This window comes from Merops nubicus, unplaced genomic scaffold (assembly GCF_000691845.1).
Source record: "Merops nubicus isolate BGI_N331 unplaced genomic scaffold, ASM69184v1 scaffold6009, whole genome shotgun sequence".
Classification (NCBI taxonomy): domain Eukaryota; kingdom Metazoa; phylum Chordata; class Aves; order Coraciiformes; family Meropidae; genus Merops; species Merops nubicus.
This window is the reverse complement of record NW_008633015.1, coordinates 174854-192092: the sequence shown is the minus strand read 5'-3', so window position 1 is coordinate 192092 and position 17239 is coordinate 174854. Positions and strand designations below refer to the sequence as shown.

General features: G+C 40.1%; 1 protein-coding gene across 1 annotated transcript in view; it reads right to left on the bottom strand.

The window, feature by feature from the left end:
- Positions 1 to 17239, bottom strand: part of PDE3A (phosphodiesterase 3A, cGMP-inhibited) — an 86902-nt gene that overhangs the window by 25158 nt on the left and 44505 nt on the right. Inside the window, exons 2-5 of the mRNA XM_008948089.1 lie at positions 13418 to 13678; positions 10735 to 10889; positions 6433 to 6548; positions 3311 to 3530 (exon numbers count right to left, since the gene is read on the bottom strand). Of these exons, the coding sequence (XP_008946337.1) occupies positions 3311 to 3530; positions 6433 to 6548; positions 10735 to 10889; positions 13418 to 13678 (752 nt within the window). The remainder of the gene's footprint in view (positions 1 to 3310; positions 3531 to 6432; positions 6549 to 10734; positions 10890 to 13417; positions 13679 to 17239) is intronic.

The following is a 17239-nucleotide window of genomic DNA, read 5'->3' as shown; positions in this document are numbered from 1 at the left end:
GAGTGATATAGCATCCAGACATTTAGCAATGAAACCAGAAGACAGAGTTTGCTTCCTCATTCCCAAAGCAGAAAGACATTGTGGGAGGGATCACAACATCATGACCTTCTCAAATGACAGGCTCTTTCCTTCTGTTAAAATGCTTTATTCCTTGTGTGTGATTCCCTTTAACCCCTAAATGTGAATTCAATACCAGCTGGAACATTACAAACTACAATGTCCCAACATGGTTGAGTCTACAATCTGAAGAAACAATGATGTATCATGAAAACACTAGAGACCTTAACAAGCCTGAAGCCTCATTTAGCAGTATTATATCAAATAAGTCCATGAAATACTGACATTTTAACAGTTCTTTCTCTGGTTCGAGGCAGTATTTTGTGGCATATCTCATATGTAACAGCCTTTTCAAAGCAACCATCACATTATTTTGAGTGGTCAAACTTTGCACTAGAAAATTCTCAGTAATATAAGTTCACCATATAAAAATGGCTGAAATCCTACACCAGATGGCTTTTGACTGGGTCATCCGAAACATAATCTTGGTATGCCCTGCAAACATCACGAATTCCTGAAAGAATTTTAAATAAAAATACAAATCTGTGTAGAATGATACTTTTAGTGCATAGCCAAGCAAATTAATCTTTTATCACTCAGGTTTATAAGCAAGAAGAAAAAAATGCTTTAGTTTTTCTCTCCCACATTCCCTGTGGTTTGCATAAGGTCAATGCTAACAATCCAAAATGTAAAAGAGGCAGAGAGCCTTTGATTTCCTGTCATGCTACAAGGCTTTTGCATAATTATGAGTACTTCTGTGATTCTAGGATACATGCAAACTCACACTGATTTAATATGTATGGTCCACATAAAACACTATATTAAAAAAAATTCCTGAGCTACTAGTAGAATACTTGAAATCTGCTTTATGTCAGAAGTAAACATGTCCATGCAACTTTAACTCAACCCCCTTCATGCACAGGCATTATAATCTACTTCTTAATCACAAGACTGTTTTGCATTTTTTCCACAAGATTCTTGTACCATCTACCAAGAGAATTAAAAATGATTACTTACAAGTTATTTTAACAGCACTGCCTGGTGTATGTTCTTGTTTAATGCAGTTTTCAAACGCTGCTGTCCTACACCACATTTCACTTTGTAAGTAAAAGAGTACAGTAAAACTGCTGTCTTGATGCCACTGCCTGGGTGGATCTGATTTAAAGCACTGAACCCATCAAGGGTTTATTTCCTCTTCTGCTCTTGCTGTTAAGGGAGCGATGGGTTTGGTGGTGGCAGAGGTTTGCTGGCTTGGTATTATTTCCTAGCAAGGCAGGTTGTTTAGTAGTAAAAGTAGGGAATTTCATACCATGAAGGCTACCAGTCTACAATGTCAAAGCTCAAAGGTTAAAAAAAAATGTTTACAGTGTTTGTTAATTTCTTACAAAGTTTCTTAATTTCTTTGTCTTACCCATTCAGTTTCTTTGTTTGCTTTTTTTTTTTTTTTTTTTTGCTTTGATCTGGGGGTTTGTTCTTCTTTCCATTGATAATTTTTTTCATCTTACAATTATGTTTACATTATTAAGGGGTGCATTATTTATGTCCTGCTCATTCAGCATGTATCTGTGGATATGACATCTCTGTACACTAATGGCTAGAAGTGTGACAGTACTTATGATTTTTCAGTGGATGTTGAAGTAATAGTGACTGTTAGTACCAGTGGAGGCCAATTCTATTAGCAGTCATTACATCATAACATTTTAAATAATGGTTTCAAATCATCAACAACAAAGCCTATGCCAGCAATGTAGCCTGCAATGCTTACACAGTCTAAGCATGTGAAAACAAAGGAAATTAAGAACCTAACTATGCTATGCAACCTATGTAGATCACAGACCCTAGCCACATAAAAGCTAATGAACATTTTACTAATGATTACATTGAAATCAAAGTCTACACATATCAAGAAAATTTATTGCATTACTATCTACAACAACCTTACATTGATTATTGCTGACATTTTTACGCAATTGTTAACTGTTCTCTTAAACAGCTTTCGGTGATAATTGTTACTAGTTAAAGTAATAATATACTGTCACTAGTAATAAAAGCACAGTTTAGTGAGACAGTAGCATTTTTATGGTCTACTGCTTACGTGTAATGTAGTTTTAACTTCAAATGAATCAGTGCAAGTCTTAGTTTTGCAATACCTTTGGAAAACTTTTGAAAGCACTTAGTCTCTATTTAGACACCCAAATAAGTCTTAAAAGCCTGTCAGGATCTCAGTCTGAACTCCAGTGAGGATGACTCCACTGAGCAAACTCACAACCAGTTTTGACTTTCTCACACCCATTTCCTAGCCCTGAACATAAGGGAAGACATCGAAAGTCACGTGGCTGAAGCCAGAAACCACAGACTATTTCCAAAGATAGTCAAACTTAGTAACACTGAAGCCAGCCTCAGATGTCATGCTGTCCGCTGGCTAGCCAATGATCACAAACCACTCACTACTATGACCAAAAGTAACATCTAATGAGTAAGATAAACTTGAAACTGCACTGGGACAAGTTTCTAAATACCAGTGTTCCCCACTGTTCTGAAGTGGACACATTGCAAACTCCAGCAATCTAACTTGGCAACTGAATCCTTTCTGAGAAGATTAGAAGAACACCTTTCTTTTCAAAACACTAATTTTGCAGAGCAGTTCTGCTGAATCTCATAATGGCCTACTTTAAAGTGTGAAATAAAACTGTTCCTGTAACACTTAGCTGCAGAAAGAACCTGGCTGCAGTTGATTTCTGAAAAAAATCCCAATGTTGCATAATCTGACTCAGCCTGGGGGGGACGGGATCCACTCCTTCTGAAAGAGTGCCCAAAATGACGTAGTCTTCAGGCGCTGTTGGCAGACCTTTATCAGAAGGTTACAGGCCAGTAGCTGTTAAACGCTAGCAGTCAGATTTTTCCGTGTAACATCAGGTGCTTGCTCTGAAAGACTTGGCCTGTGACCTGAGAGTGACTGTTCCTGTTAAAGCCATGGCGTGAGAAACACAAACTGTTAACGTGAGATCCAACTTTGCGATCTGCAAGTTGTTGACAAAGGATTTATTTATGAATCAGACTGTGCATCTGGACATGAGCAAAAGCTATCAAAGTAGCTCACTGTATCACACTTCAAAAGCACTTTGCAGGATCAGTCTAGAGTTACTCATGTACTAAGAACTGCAGCAGATCACAAAGTCTTGTACGTGGGCCAAAAGAGCTTGTTCGTGAGAACAACGTGGAACAATTCCAACATGTGTCAAATGACTCTTACCTGCTGCAGATGACAGAGGGGCTGATAATAGGGTCTGACAGGCTGGGTGCACTCTGAGTAGAAGTTAAGACTTTGTGTGGCTTTAAGCCCTGCTTGGTGTCAGTATCTGTGGAGTCTGGAAATGACACAGAAGGTGTTTTTCCGGTAGGACTTGTGGCAGGCGTCCCCTGAATTGGTGAATGGCATGGGGAGGTAAGAGGTGAAATGTTTGGTGGGATACCTGCCAAGAGAAAAGAAAGAGTCTTGTCAATTAACAGAAGTGGCAGATGGTTGCATGAGTTCACTGTGCAGAAATACTCCTCTTCAGATGCATAGGTACCAGCATAGTTTCCAAATGGAAAAAGAGAAAACCCTCCTCCACTCTGAGCCAAGGCAAAGGCTGTCACAGAGAGATGAAGCTCCACTAATATCAGCCACTTCTACCTGCTGAGGATCTGGCTCAAAACAGGAAGCATACTCTCCCCATTGAGCAGGACGCACTAACTGGCAGCAGTGAAATGAAAGGCATGTGTTAGTGGCATGACTATTGGTATCAACATGTTCTAGTGACAGACACCAAGCTCCAAACAGGCAGTTCCCAGACACATCTGCATTTTCTCATTGCTTCACTGTCTCCACCTGAAAGCAAGTACAAGAAAGGCTTACACACATTCCCAGCAACTTTGAATTTCTGTATGTGTGAAGACTAGCAATAAACCAAAAAACCCACAATTTTTAGCAGTCATCGATTATATGAATATAACATATTGTACTTACAATGCCATTTCCACATTACTCAAAGATTTCAGCCTTGATCTTGTGCAGCTTGAGTTAATATTTGATTATCTGTTGCTCACTATGGGAGTCTTGTGACCATCACCTGTACCACATGGTGTTGCACTCCTGAGCTAGTGTATCAGAATCTGCCAATATTCACAGGTGTGAACACTAGCAAGATGTAGTTCTCTCTCTCTCCCTTATTTTATCTGAATGCCACTGCCAAGATGAAATGCATCTGCCAGTCCAACATCTGAGACAAAGTGCAGCCTTCATTTTGCATCTACTTCGCATTTTCTAGTCTCATATAAAAAGGTCCCTTTCACAATAAAGCACAGAGGAGCAAACATAAATCTATTTTAGAAGGAAATGTATGTAAATTGGCATACTTCCAGCTCTAAAGTTTGTAGGGACTCAAGAGTTCATTTTCCATGTTCATCTTCAAAGCCAAATTATATAAAGAGCTTAGAAACTTTAACTGGTTTTATGTTTGAATTGTGAACTCTATCTAATGCATCACAGGCCCAAAAATTATCTTAGAATAAAGCAATATATTGATCTAAGTTTATGAAATACTAACCTTGCAGGATATATGTGTATGGTTCCAGTGCTTTTTCTTTGGTAACAATATGATACGAGGTTAAAAGTATGATCTACTGTTGATATTTAAAGAGTTAAAAACAAACTCTGACAGTTTGTAATTCTGAGATACTCAACATCTCCTAAGTGTTGATTAAGGTATTTCTTCACGAAACATGTGGTATCTATCACTGTCATAATTCAATGATTGCAACAATGGTATTATGCTAATCTAGAGATCAGAAACCTACAGCCTACAGAGGAATTAGGAAGTTATCAGATGGCCATGACGTATGAAAATTGCTTTAAAATACAGAAAGCCCCTGATTCACACCTACTAATTCTTTGAGATATCTGCTTTCCATTCAACAAAAATCTGTTTTTTAAAACATTTTGCAGTCTGTTAGTTGCACAGGGGACTGACTTGGATTATTATCTATGTTTGAGCTGGATGTTACCAGGTAATCTTCATGACCATTAGGGAATACAACATATATACAGTCATCCTTCAACAGTTTAAAGTAAGTCCTGTGAATTTAAACAGCAATTTTCACAATGTTTCTAATTGCATCTGGCTTTCTACTGCTAGTCTGAGTTCCTGTCTTTTGCAGTATCTTTGGCTGTGTTTTTGTTTTAAAGAGTAATTTTCCAGGGTAGGTAGCCAAAAATAAATAAATTTACCAGAAAAATGCAAATCTACTTTCAAGAACAGAACACTTCACTGTTTATTGGCAACAATAAGAGAAAATGTGTCTTGCTACAGTGAAGAATTTTGAACAATCAAGATAAAGGAAGAATAACTATACAGGGAGAATTTTTTTAAGGACATCCATCTGCTTACGTTCTCCATAACTTTTTCATATGTGCAGTGTTGAAGAAAGAAAACAACTTCAATGTGATGTGAAAGTACATATGAAAACATTTGAGTTTAGCTCAGCATTTTGCCTACATACATATAGCCAGCATTTTTTTAAAATGCTGTATCTCTACGCATAATTGAATACGCATTTTGTAAATTAACAGATTTACAGATTTAGCTAGATCAATTTCTACTAAGGATTATTATATGTTGCCAATGGAGCTGATATATAAAAGTCTAATTTGCAGTAATGAGTGCAAACTGAAGAATTCTTTAGTTGGAACATAAAAACAAATCATAATTAAAAATGCATGGTTGTAACCAGTATAAAATATCAAAGTATCAATCTTCTGCATAACATGCTGAGCCAAAATTTTTACTCCAGTCAAGAAGTGCCCATAGGAATTGCTTGTGATGGAATGGAGCTCTCCCAGCATCATGCAGGAGCTCAGGGATTTGGGCAAAAGAGCACTAACACTTTCTGGAAGCAGAAGAAACTAATGAAGGTTGTGCTTCAGGAAATCTCAGTCAGGCAATATACACAAACGGTTAAGGTAACAAATATTATAGAAAACACTCTGTTCTCAGCTCTGTTGTACTCAAGGGAATTACATGGATATAATAAATCACAACACGATTCACGATCACACTTACCAAATCATGTCATGGTCAACCTTGAGAAATCATAAAAGTCAAAACATTTACAACAGCATCACTAAGAGCTATCGTATTTTAAGTCACTGGTGTTTTGGTTTTTTGGTTTGTTTGGTTTTTTTTTTTTTTTAATATAAAGGAAATAACTGTATTTATATTGACGGAAAAATAAGAAAAGACACAGACTAGACTGCGATCAAAAGCAGCTGCATGTGCTAGGCATGGGGCGGCAGCTGAGTGAGCCCGAGGGAGCCATGGGTGGATGCCCACTCACCTTGCCGGTTCTGCCTTTTGGCATTCAGGTGGTTGGTAGAGGACATGGCATAGGAGGTGGAGAAGGACCTGCTCTTCGTGATTGTCATCAGAATTGAGCTGTTCCAGGAGTCAGTGCTGCAAAACCAGAGCACAAACAAGCACTGTTCAACACACTAAAAAGCCTCAACGACAGATCTTACGGAGTTAGGCGTAAGAAGTATGGGATACTAAGCACAAAATCTGATGAGCAGAACAGCAACTATTTGCCGTCTGAACTGCTATTTGTAAGGCACTTAGTGTTGTATTCAGCAAAAATATTTACAGTGCAGACACTCCAAAGCTCTACTTCCTTCAGAACTGAGATCTATTCACTTTATTTATACAAAGATGCCTTCATTATATTGTTCTGATAGTACAAAGAGGCTTAGAAGCTGAAATAAGTTAAATTAATATTTTCTTTTAACACCTCCTTACAAGAGCCAGAAGTTCTCAGTGTAAATGAAAAATCAGTCTCCTTTATTTCTGTGCTGCATCTGCCAAGGCAGACACCCAGTAACCCTTCAGGCACTGGAGGGGCTCCTCAGGAGGCTGGAAGAGGCTTGGAAGAGCCCTGCACTGCTGCTGTTAGTGGTGTTCCTCTTCTCTGGGTGAAGCACTTCATGCTCTACCCAACTGAAACACATGCTGCATCTCAAAAAAAATCCTACTGTCAGATCCTGAAGACATTGGTCCCTGATCCAGGAGAAACTCACTGATGGAAAATAGGGTGCCTGTGTCTGTGGGGAACAAAGACTGGTGCCCTACAGCAGGATGGGTGCATGCTTTCAGCCTTCAGGCTGTAGCTCTGTACCAAAAGAGATCAAATATTTCTGTAAAGCGAGAGAATTGTATTTATCATTGTTTCCCTGAATGATGCTCATCAAATGTCAGCTACTTGCAGAGAAGGAGCCCTGGCTTTTGTCATGAGGCCTGTGACTTCTCTGGACAGATCTGTTAGGCCTGTCAGGCTCCATGTTTCTCCTCACCGCCTCACATCCATGTGATGAGATGACATGCAAGGCAGAAGAAGACAGCCTTTAAAAGCAGCCCAGTCCCAGCTGAATGTGGGAAAAAAAACCAAACAACTAACCCCAAACAAAGTATTCTGAAAGAAAAAAGCATGTCACATTGTCTTAACTCTACGAACACATTATTTTGGAAAAGCAAGCACTATCTACAAAAATATTTGCTGATTGTCTTCATTGGCCAAAATTCCTGTAATGCATGATGTAGTAAAATGAATTAAAAAATCCAGCTATTTTTTAATTTTTGTGTCTGTTTGTTTTGTGGTTTTGGTTTTTAATTGACAGAAGAATATAATATTCTGGCCCACTGTAAAGAAAAACCAAACCAAATGCCCCCAGATCACATTCTTTGACTTCTTAAGGGAGAACCACTGGATACTGAAGTGACTGAGGGGAGGAATATGGAAGCTCTATTATTTTTCCCAAATCATTTGAAGCTACAAGAGGGCCGTGTCTTACCAGTTTAGTGACATGAAGCTGGAAGAAAACACAGTTACTAATCTTAAATGGACGTTTAAGGTGGATTTTTGCAAATATGTAGCTACAGAAATCTAGAGTGCAACTCCAATGCAATTTCCCTTCTCCTGCCCTTCAAGCCATGAATTGTTTCCTTCTTTGTGACCTGCGGCGTGCTTGAATTTGGTACAAGGGAAGTGGCAGATAATCAAGATTTTTTTTTTCCCTTCAGTTCAAAATTCTTTTCCTTGAGAGCAAATCTGTATTGGTCTGCCAAATTTTTAAGATTAGACTTATAGGATTCATGTTTCCCCTTTCTGGAATACATATTGTTTCTCCTACTGTAAAAGCAGAACTGCAAACAGTAGGCTGGGAGGGTTGACAGAGCTATAATTATACAATTGGCAACATTAAACGTAGGAAGAATTGATAGCCTGCTTAGTTGGCTCATCATGCAGAGTTATATAACAACTGTAGAAAAGGACCAAGGATAATATTTAATTGCTCTCTTTCTCCCTCTGATTCCCATCTTAGGATGCTTACACACTACGTGAGAGTCTGGGATCAACAGTATAAATCAAATGCACCCTGGGAACCATAGGCCAGTAACTGAAGAACATTTTCATTTGGTTGTAGCTTCTTTATATTTACTTTTACTGAGATACATGGGACTCCTCACAAAGGGAACTTTGGCTAACCACATATTTTTCTTGCACCAGACATTCAGTGTACTCTGCAGGCTGCATTAGACCACCTAGGTCTCCCTGCATGACAGCATCCTCTATGGGAAAGGTTTACCTCTCTGGAACAAAGGGCAATCAAAGCAGCTCTCTGGGACTTCATGTACCAAAGATATTCAACAGTAAACACTGGTGATGTTGGAACTCCGCAGGTCCTACCTCCTTCTCCACTACTGGCACCAAATTTTGAATTGCAGGCAAACATGTGAGTCTTCTAATATCTAGTTCTGAATTCTCCTCCTGAATTTGGTGCTTTTGCTCTGCTCTCCCTTTCCCCACAGCAAAGCATGTCTCCACACTCTTCTCATCCACCAGCTCCAAGATAATAGCCCTTGCTGATATGGGGAGAGGACCTGAACTTTATTCTCACAGGGTGGCACCATAACTATCAGGCTTCATGGCTGACTGCCCACTCTCCACTCTCCCTTTGAAGGCTCTGCTCCTTTCTGACTAGAACAGAAAAATATTCACAGAGCCAGAAAGAAGGAAATGCTGTTGAAATAAATGTGCAGTATATCATGGTTAATGGCGCCTGGGACCCAAGCCTCTCTTCTCACAGACGAGCACCCTTCCCACGAGACAAACAGCCATCAGCTCCTTCCTTCACTGGCTGCTACTGGATTATCTGCCACAGCCCTTGTGAGGGGCTAAATGCAGCTCACTTCAGGCTATGTGGTAGCATGGAAGTCCCCAAATTCGAGATACCTAGGTCTGAGCACCCTCAGGCAGAGAAGCAACTTTATTAAGGTAGTCCTCTGCAAATGCCCTAAACCAGTCAGCTGCTGGCTGTAAGCAGGTGAGTGGACACAACGTCTCTGTTTCAGGGGAGGACTATGTATTTTATGATACTGGGGACTATGTATTTTATGATACTGGCTGAAGGTCAGGTCCTAAGAAAAACAGAATGGGTAGGAGTGAACAGGGAATATCTAACTGATGTAGTCAGTCATGAGGGACTACAGCCATAAGACAAAAACCTGTCTTTTCAGAACAGTGAGAAGTAGTGTGCTTCTGGGTAACTCTGAAAGCCTTTCAGGGACATGCTTTAGGAAATGGGCACTAAATTTTGGGCACAATATGGGGTGGGTAGTTAGGTACTTCAGCCTAAGCAAACCTCTTTGCAGATTTATTGCTCTGATTCTACAATGGACTATATGAATGTAACCTTAAAGTGTATGTCATGACTGAATCCCGAACTCTTTTTCCAGGCAAGACAAACAAATAATGTACAATTCCTCCAGTGATTTTGCTGAAATTAATTTCAATGCTTTATTAACTATTGCTTTGTGGTTGTAGTACCATCACCTGTTCATAGAACCCTTGAAAATAAGGGGCATCTTAAATGAATAAATAAAGAACTACATCATAAATAGAAGCAGGCATTCACTCTACACCCCAACAAGACAGCTGTGTGTACCTGCTACTTGTGGCAAATTAGGAAAACCCTTTTAACTAAACAAGACTTTTGGGATTAAGGATGGTTCCTGCATTTTCCCTAATTTTAAGTGCTGCAGTGGAGCACTTCTTTCACATTGACCACAGAGTTCAGTTTCTGGGGTTCAGAATCCTAACTTAATCCCATCTTAAAATTTGGGTTTGTGTTCTGGAATTTAGTATCTAGAGGATGGAAAAGTGCTTTATGAACTGGTTTAATGACAGGACCACAACACTAGGTGTGTTCTTAGAAGTGATGTTCAGCAGCTGGGTTACTTGTTAGAATCTTTTCTGGACTGGGCAATACCCATGGAGGAAACTGATGCACATAAAGAAAAAAGTAACCAGATATCCTGTCCTTTGTTTTTCATTTTATTGTGCCATTCTGAACTTTGCTAGCATAAGTAGATTTATGTATTCTTATTTTGCTTCCCAATAATAGGAATATTTTGGGCATAATCTGACTAAAATTTGGAGCACCACCTCTTTGGCAACTCAATTTAGAGAACATGGTGAAGTAGCTGCAACACACTTTGGATTCGGCATTTTCAAATGAGTTATTATCACACAGAACCAAAGAAATCTGCCCAAAGAGAGACATAAAAGAGAAAAGAGGTCATTTGTCACCTGGATGAAGATGATTCATGAGGTTTGATGCTGGCACTGCGATCCCTTCTCACTGGAGCTGGCTCCAGTGTGGGCAGTCCTGTGGCTGAAGTTGTTGTGGTCCAAGTCGAGGACACTCGTCTCAGCAGTCCTGGAGGCAAACTCCTCCGTAAGCGCTGGAGAGAAATCAAGTGCTTGGAGTTTATATGGGCTTGCAAAAACTTTAAACATGCCAAAGAAAAACATTTCCATTTGATTAATTCTGTCTGACAGCACCTAATGAGGTGCTTTAAATTTGGATTCTCTCAGGTATTATGGTGCCTACCTTCTGTTCAACACGGTGCTTCACATGCCTAGAGGGTCTGGGACCTCTTTCAAGCTTTATACACACAGTCCCATAGCCACAGATGTTCAACACTTTGACCTCTCACTGGAGTCAGCTAGTGTTGGTTGTGCTCTTTAAAAATTCTGGTTTTATACAATGTAGTCAAAAGCATTTAAACAAGTCATCAGGGTCACAAAGGTGACTGAGGGATTGGAGCATCTGTCATCAAAGGAAAGGCTGAGAGAGCTGGGATTGCTTGGGTGAGAAGGTTCAGAGGAGATCTTACCAATGTACACAAACACCTGAAGGGAGCATGTAAAGAAGATGGAGACAGGCTTTTTCCAGTCATGTCCAGTGACAAGGCAAGAGACAATGTGGCATAAATTGAAATAAAATTTACTTTGAGGATGATTGAACACTGAAAGACGTTGCCCAGAGAGGCTGTGGAGTCTACATCCATGGATATATTCAAAATCCAACTGGACGTGCTCCTGAATGACCTGCCCTAGGTTGAACCTAGAGAAACCTGCTTGTGATGAGGGATGGGACCCAATGATCTCCACACTGGACTAGACTATCTCCAGGTGTACTTCCAACATACTTATAATGTCATAAATTCTCAGAATCGGAGATTCAAGGCAAAAAAGGGTGCAAGAAAAATAACAGAGGGGAGCTTCAACATTTTTCCTGCTATATCTACCCAATCCAAAGATGACTCACTGAAATAAAACTTTGACACTCTGTGATATGTCTCCTGAAAAGCTTAGAGAAAGCATCACTGTTTACAATAGATTTTTCTTGACCACCCCCCAGTTTTCTTTCATCTGACTGATTGTTTTCTCCACTAACAGGACTCGCATTGTTTTTCTGAATTTTTGAAGGCAAAGATAATAAAGGATGATGACAGAGAGTCCTTGTGGATCCAGATTTGCTGTGGCAGATGTTCTAATTTTGTAAGATGATTTTCTCGTAGTTCTCTGGAAGTGTTTATAGTTAAGAACTATGTGATGGAGAGCTTTCACTGTGCCAGAGGGTTAAGAGATAGATAAGAGATGAAGAAACACTTTTGAAGTGTTCTGAAGTTCAAGTTCTGAAGCTTAAACTTACAGCTAAATATGCTAACATACTATCTTCTTACCCCAAATGATCCACATCGGATGCTTCAGGTAAAGACCCTAAATCTATATTTAGACACTTAAATAAAGGACTGCAAACTATTAGTTTTATGAACCGTAATACATTTAGGTCAGTGAGTTCTTCAGTCAAATTAGTTCTCTGTAGCATTAACTCATTTCTTCATCCTTCATTTCTCTTCTCCTCACTAGGTATTATGCAACAGCAAACTGGTATCTGTTCACTGTGTTTGCTCATGTGATGGCAGTGTTCTTCCACTGAACTTTTCCCTGCAGAGCCTAGAGTACAGCCATTATAGCTGTGTACACTAAACTAAACTGGAAAATGTGCTTAAAAACCTGTGAACATCCATTTCACATATACAGCTGCTACACAGGCAAATAGGGCAATAATTATCATCACACTAAAATATATTAAAAAAAGAATCACAAGTGTTGCAATTCAGATGCTGGGAAATGCTGGAATGAATGCTGGCTGTGCCAACTGAACTGTTAAAAATTAAAAGCATTTGCCTGTGCAACGTACTCTGCCTATACTTAATTTTACAAGGGGAATCACAGTACAAAAGTATTTTGGTTTAGTTTCAGAAGTGAAACGTAAGCCTTGCAGGACAGCTAATTAGCAACGAACCTACAATTCAAACTACTTTGAAGCTGATGCATTTTTTTCTAGTTGTTCACTGACTAAATGTGAGTGATTAACACTGGTTATTTCCTGTTGAATTCCTGAGCATTCATAAAGCCATCTGTCAAGTTAGTAACATATAACTATGATATTTTTTTGTTCAGTCTTCTTTTTTTTCTCGACTACTTCTCATGAGCTTACAATATTTGTCATACTAAGTATCATGCTGATCTTTTTTGTTTGTTTTAAACTTGATGCAAAGCACCTGGAGGGCATCAGTAGGGACTTTTGCATTGACTTCTATAGGTTTCACACCTCTAGCTAAGGAAAAGAAGAGACTGAAATTCACACAGAATTTAAAATTCCAGTCTTCAAAGTGGGCAAAAATGTCCCTCATAATTCTTAACTGCTCATTGATGAGAATAGTCATCCCACACACAGTGGCTCAGATCTTTTGAGTGGGAGGGGAATTTCTGTGTGAGAAGTAACAGGGCAGACTTGTGTATCTATTTGCTGAAAGGCTTTTGCCTGCTCTGCTCCGTATCATTTTGTCTCTCCTAAGCCTCAGCCAAAACCTGTGATGAAATATGCACACCGTGACAGACAGGGTCCAGTGCTCACCTTGGGAACAGCCAGTTTCTCTCCTTTCTCTGCACATTCCTCTGAGTCCGAGCAGGTGTAGTTCTCACTGAAGGACACCAAAGGGTTCACCCTTGGCTTGTGGATAGCTTGGAAGGTTAACTGTGTATTAAGCAGGTTGCTCACTGTTCTCAGCGAAGTACACACGTTGGGGGGCAGTGAAGGATCTGCCAGAAGGTCTGTAATGAGCCCATGTGCTTCTCCCATGACAGCGATATCCACTGTGATACTGGTACCAGAAGACTAAAGGAGACACAAATAATATATATAAGACAAGAGAAGTGAACAATCTGCTCAGTGGTATCTACACTACCTCTCTCCACAACTCCTGTTAAAGCAGTTACTTATGGCGTGCAAAAATAACATTAAATAGTTCTTTAAATAAGGAGAATCATGCTGAATAGATCCATCATCAGGCATAATACTCACAGGCTGCCAAGAGTCTGAATTCCTTTGTATCTGATTTAACAGCTTTCACCATCTGCAGGTGACTTAGCCCATTTGAATGAACTGTTCAGGTTACCTACAGAGGAACAGTTAATGGCCAGGGTCTATTTGCACAAATAATTTAGGAGACTGAGCTTATAATGGGAGGAGTCTACTAACTACAGAGGCATCTAGAACAACTGACGTTCAATGTCTATGCATAGATGAATGAAATGAAACCCAAGCATATACTGAGATTTTAAAAATAACTCCAAAATACAGCATCCTGGTACAGTTGCAACAACATTCTCCTCCAGGCAATTGTGTCTTGGGCAGCTATACCAACACTGAAATAGAGTAAAAAGTGGATTTTCCAATCCTTATTTTATTCAAACAGACATGATGAAAACAGTTACTCTACAGACTTGTACAATCAGTTCAGATAGTCCTTACTTTCCCTTGGTTTGAAACACATACCTACTTTACATGTATCATTTAGGAAGAATTATTAACTAAAGTGATGTGTAAGCAGAAATAATACCAGGAAGTAGCTCATATAATTGGCAAATTTTACACACTCTCCCCTGTACATGTATGTAGTTGATCTATAAAAGACACACTGCACACCAACTGTGGCCCAGGCAAACTGTCTTTGTACATGTAGCCCATCCATCACACACACAGGCAACCTAACACAGCTGTAGCACTGGGCTTCCAGTGCATGCACAAGAGGTTTGATCCATAAATGTGTCTGAGTTTCTCCAGAACTTCTTGACATTCAGCATCTCCAGCTACCATCTGCCCTGAAACCCAGTAAGGCGATATATTGGCAGTAAAAGAAACAGTCTATTGCCAAAAGCAGGAAAGCTGTCAAGTCTGTGAATTGACAGGTATGATACAATTGCAAAAGACTCATGATCTTCTGCTAGAAGAACTATAAGACTGGATGTACAGAGAAGCAGAGCAACTAGACAGGTAGGAGGAGGCATAGGAACTTTCAATGCAGCAGTGAAATTTCAGCCTTGCTAGCAGGTGCACTATAAATCACCACAAATTCTGTGTGGAATTGCTAACTTGAGACACTCCAAGACCAACCGTTTTTCCTTTGCTGTGTTTCTGATACATAAGCCCAATCCTGCTGCTACTGTTTGAGACTTTGCAGTAGGTGTATGTCCAATTTGCCAGAGAGACCATCCCAGGAGACATTGTACTAATTTGTTTTCATGTATTCCTTGGAAAAAAATCTAAGTTACACAGTACTCCAAATGGGGAAGTTATGTCTCTGAAAAAAACATACGGGTTTCTTAGAGTGGTAAGTACATAGCATGGAGAACTGGGCAGACTGATGAGCAGAAGAGTGATCAGAGCCCTGGCCAAGAGTGACTCACCAGTGACAGTATTTATGGATCTCCCAACATATCAAAGGACAGCGTAACAGAGCTTGACACTGCCTTGTTCTCAGGAAAAACTTTACAGGCACTAGCAAAGTATTTCTGAGGAAAGTGATATATTAGCTAAGTATAGCTAAACCTCTTCCAGCTATCTTCCCAACTATGCAGTGTGGACATCAGGCCCTTGGCAATAGTTGTTTCACTCCACTGATCCACTCCTCATGTCCTACTTCTTGCTAACAGAGGAGTAAGCCGCAGGACCAGAAGACATGCACCACACTCTCACACAACCAGAAAAACAGCCTCTTCTTATCACCTTTCTTTTCTTTGTCATGACATGAAATCAAATAAACCAGAAATGGTTTGATATATTGAAGTGCTGTTTCATCCTACTGAAAAAAAAATTAATGGCTGAAGTTAATTTAATGGCTCTTTCATTGCTTAACCTCTCAGGAGAAGATTCTGGCAGATGCTAAAGAAAATTCTTAAATTAAAAGACAAGGCTTGGGATGGAAGGAATTAATTATCTATCCTAACCTCAGCCCTGAAAAACAGACCAAAGGGGAGTGAGGGAGAATATATCATTCAAAGTGCAATAGAAGCCTCAAATTTTCAGCAAAACTCCATAATGTACGGTTTGAAATTCTATTAAGCCTGGAGCCTGGAGCTCTTGACTGCCAATCAGGGACACAGATTAATACTTCAATGAAGTAAACAAGTCTGACTCAGCGGGCCATAAGCAGAGGCCCAGATTTTGTACAGCAGTACTAATATTTTGCAAAGCAGCCAGCATTGTTCTCCGTGATTAGTACCGAGTGGGGTGAGGGAGAAACCTTCTCTCCTCTACGGTGAATTTCTGCCACATGGCTTCTGACAAGTGAGGAGGCCTCGTCATGTCTTGGTGACCCTCGCTTTGACTCTGGGACACAGCAGATTTGGCTGAGCTGAGCTGTGCGAGGAGCTGGTGCTGGGGGCAGACAGCCCAGGAAGAGGGATGACACACATAGGGTCTGTGTCCTCCCTCCTGAGCTGTGCCTGCACCTCAGCAAGGACAGACTGCACTCAAACCGAGTTAGGGACCTACACACGTGACACAGGAACACCACTGCAGCCCATGCCCCACCAGAACAAACCAGTGGCAATGCAGCCATCCTCTCTTTGGAAACGTGCCTGGGAAAGCCTTCAGAGCTTGGCAACAGCACTATATGGTACCACCTCACCCTCTGCACCATGACCTCTTCATACAGCAAAGGTGGCAGAACATTTTTGACCAGGGCACTGCCAGCAGATCTGACACTTTCAACTGTCCCCTCACACAAAATCCATGCAGCCATCCACCCTGCCTGCGTGGAGCATTATCAGAGAGGTCAGCTCCACGCCTGTAAGGAGGTGCATGACCAGCGTCCCTCACCAGGGCTGAAATGAGACGTGTATCCTGCCAGCACAGCCCAGCCAGGGTCACCATAAAACACTCACCAGTTTGTGCAGCGAGCCATACTGCATTGCACAACAGGTCAAAGTGAAAGCTCTTTACACAGCATTTCAAAGACATCACTGTATTGTACAAAGTTGCATTAGTGGCACCTATATATCACAGTTACAGCATTGTTGGAACTACTCACAATACTTAGAATGAGAGTATATGTAAAAGGGGAACCAATCAAATTTAAATTCCTCTTAAAGAAAGAAGCAGCAGAGTAAACACTGCTCTAATCAACTAATTTCAGTACCCTAAGACCATATCCTAAAGTGGTGTGGTTTATATGGCATAATTTAATTGCACAGAGCTTGCATGCAGGAAAACAATTTCTTTTTCGTGTTGTATGAATATTTCACCTGTCTCACTAGATAAAATCACAAGTATTTAACAGCTGCAAACTGAATGCATGAAAAAAACTTAAATAATCTTACGTTTTAGATTCTCTACTACAGAGCAGTAGAGAACTGTGCATGCTTTACAAACCATTACTCAGAAAGTAAGCTAAAA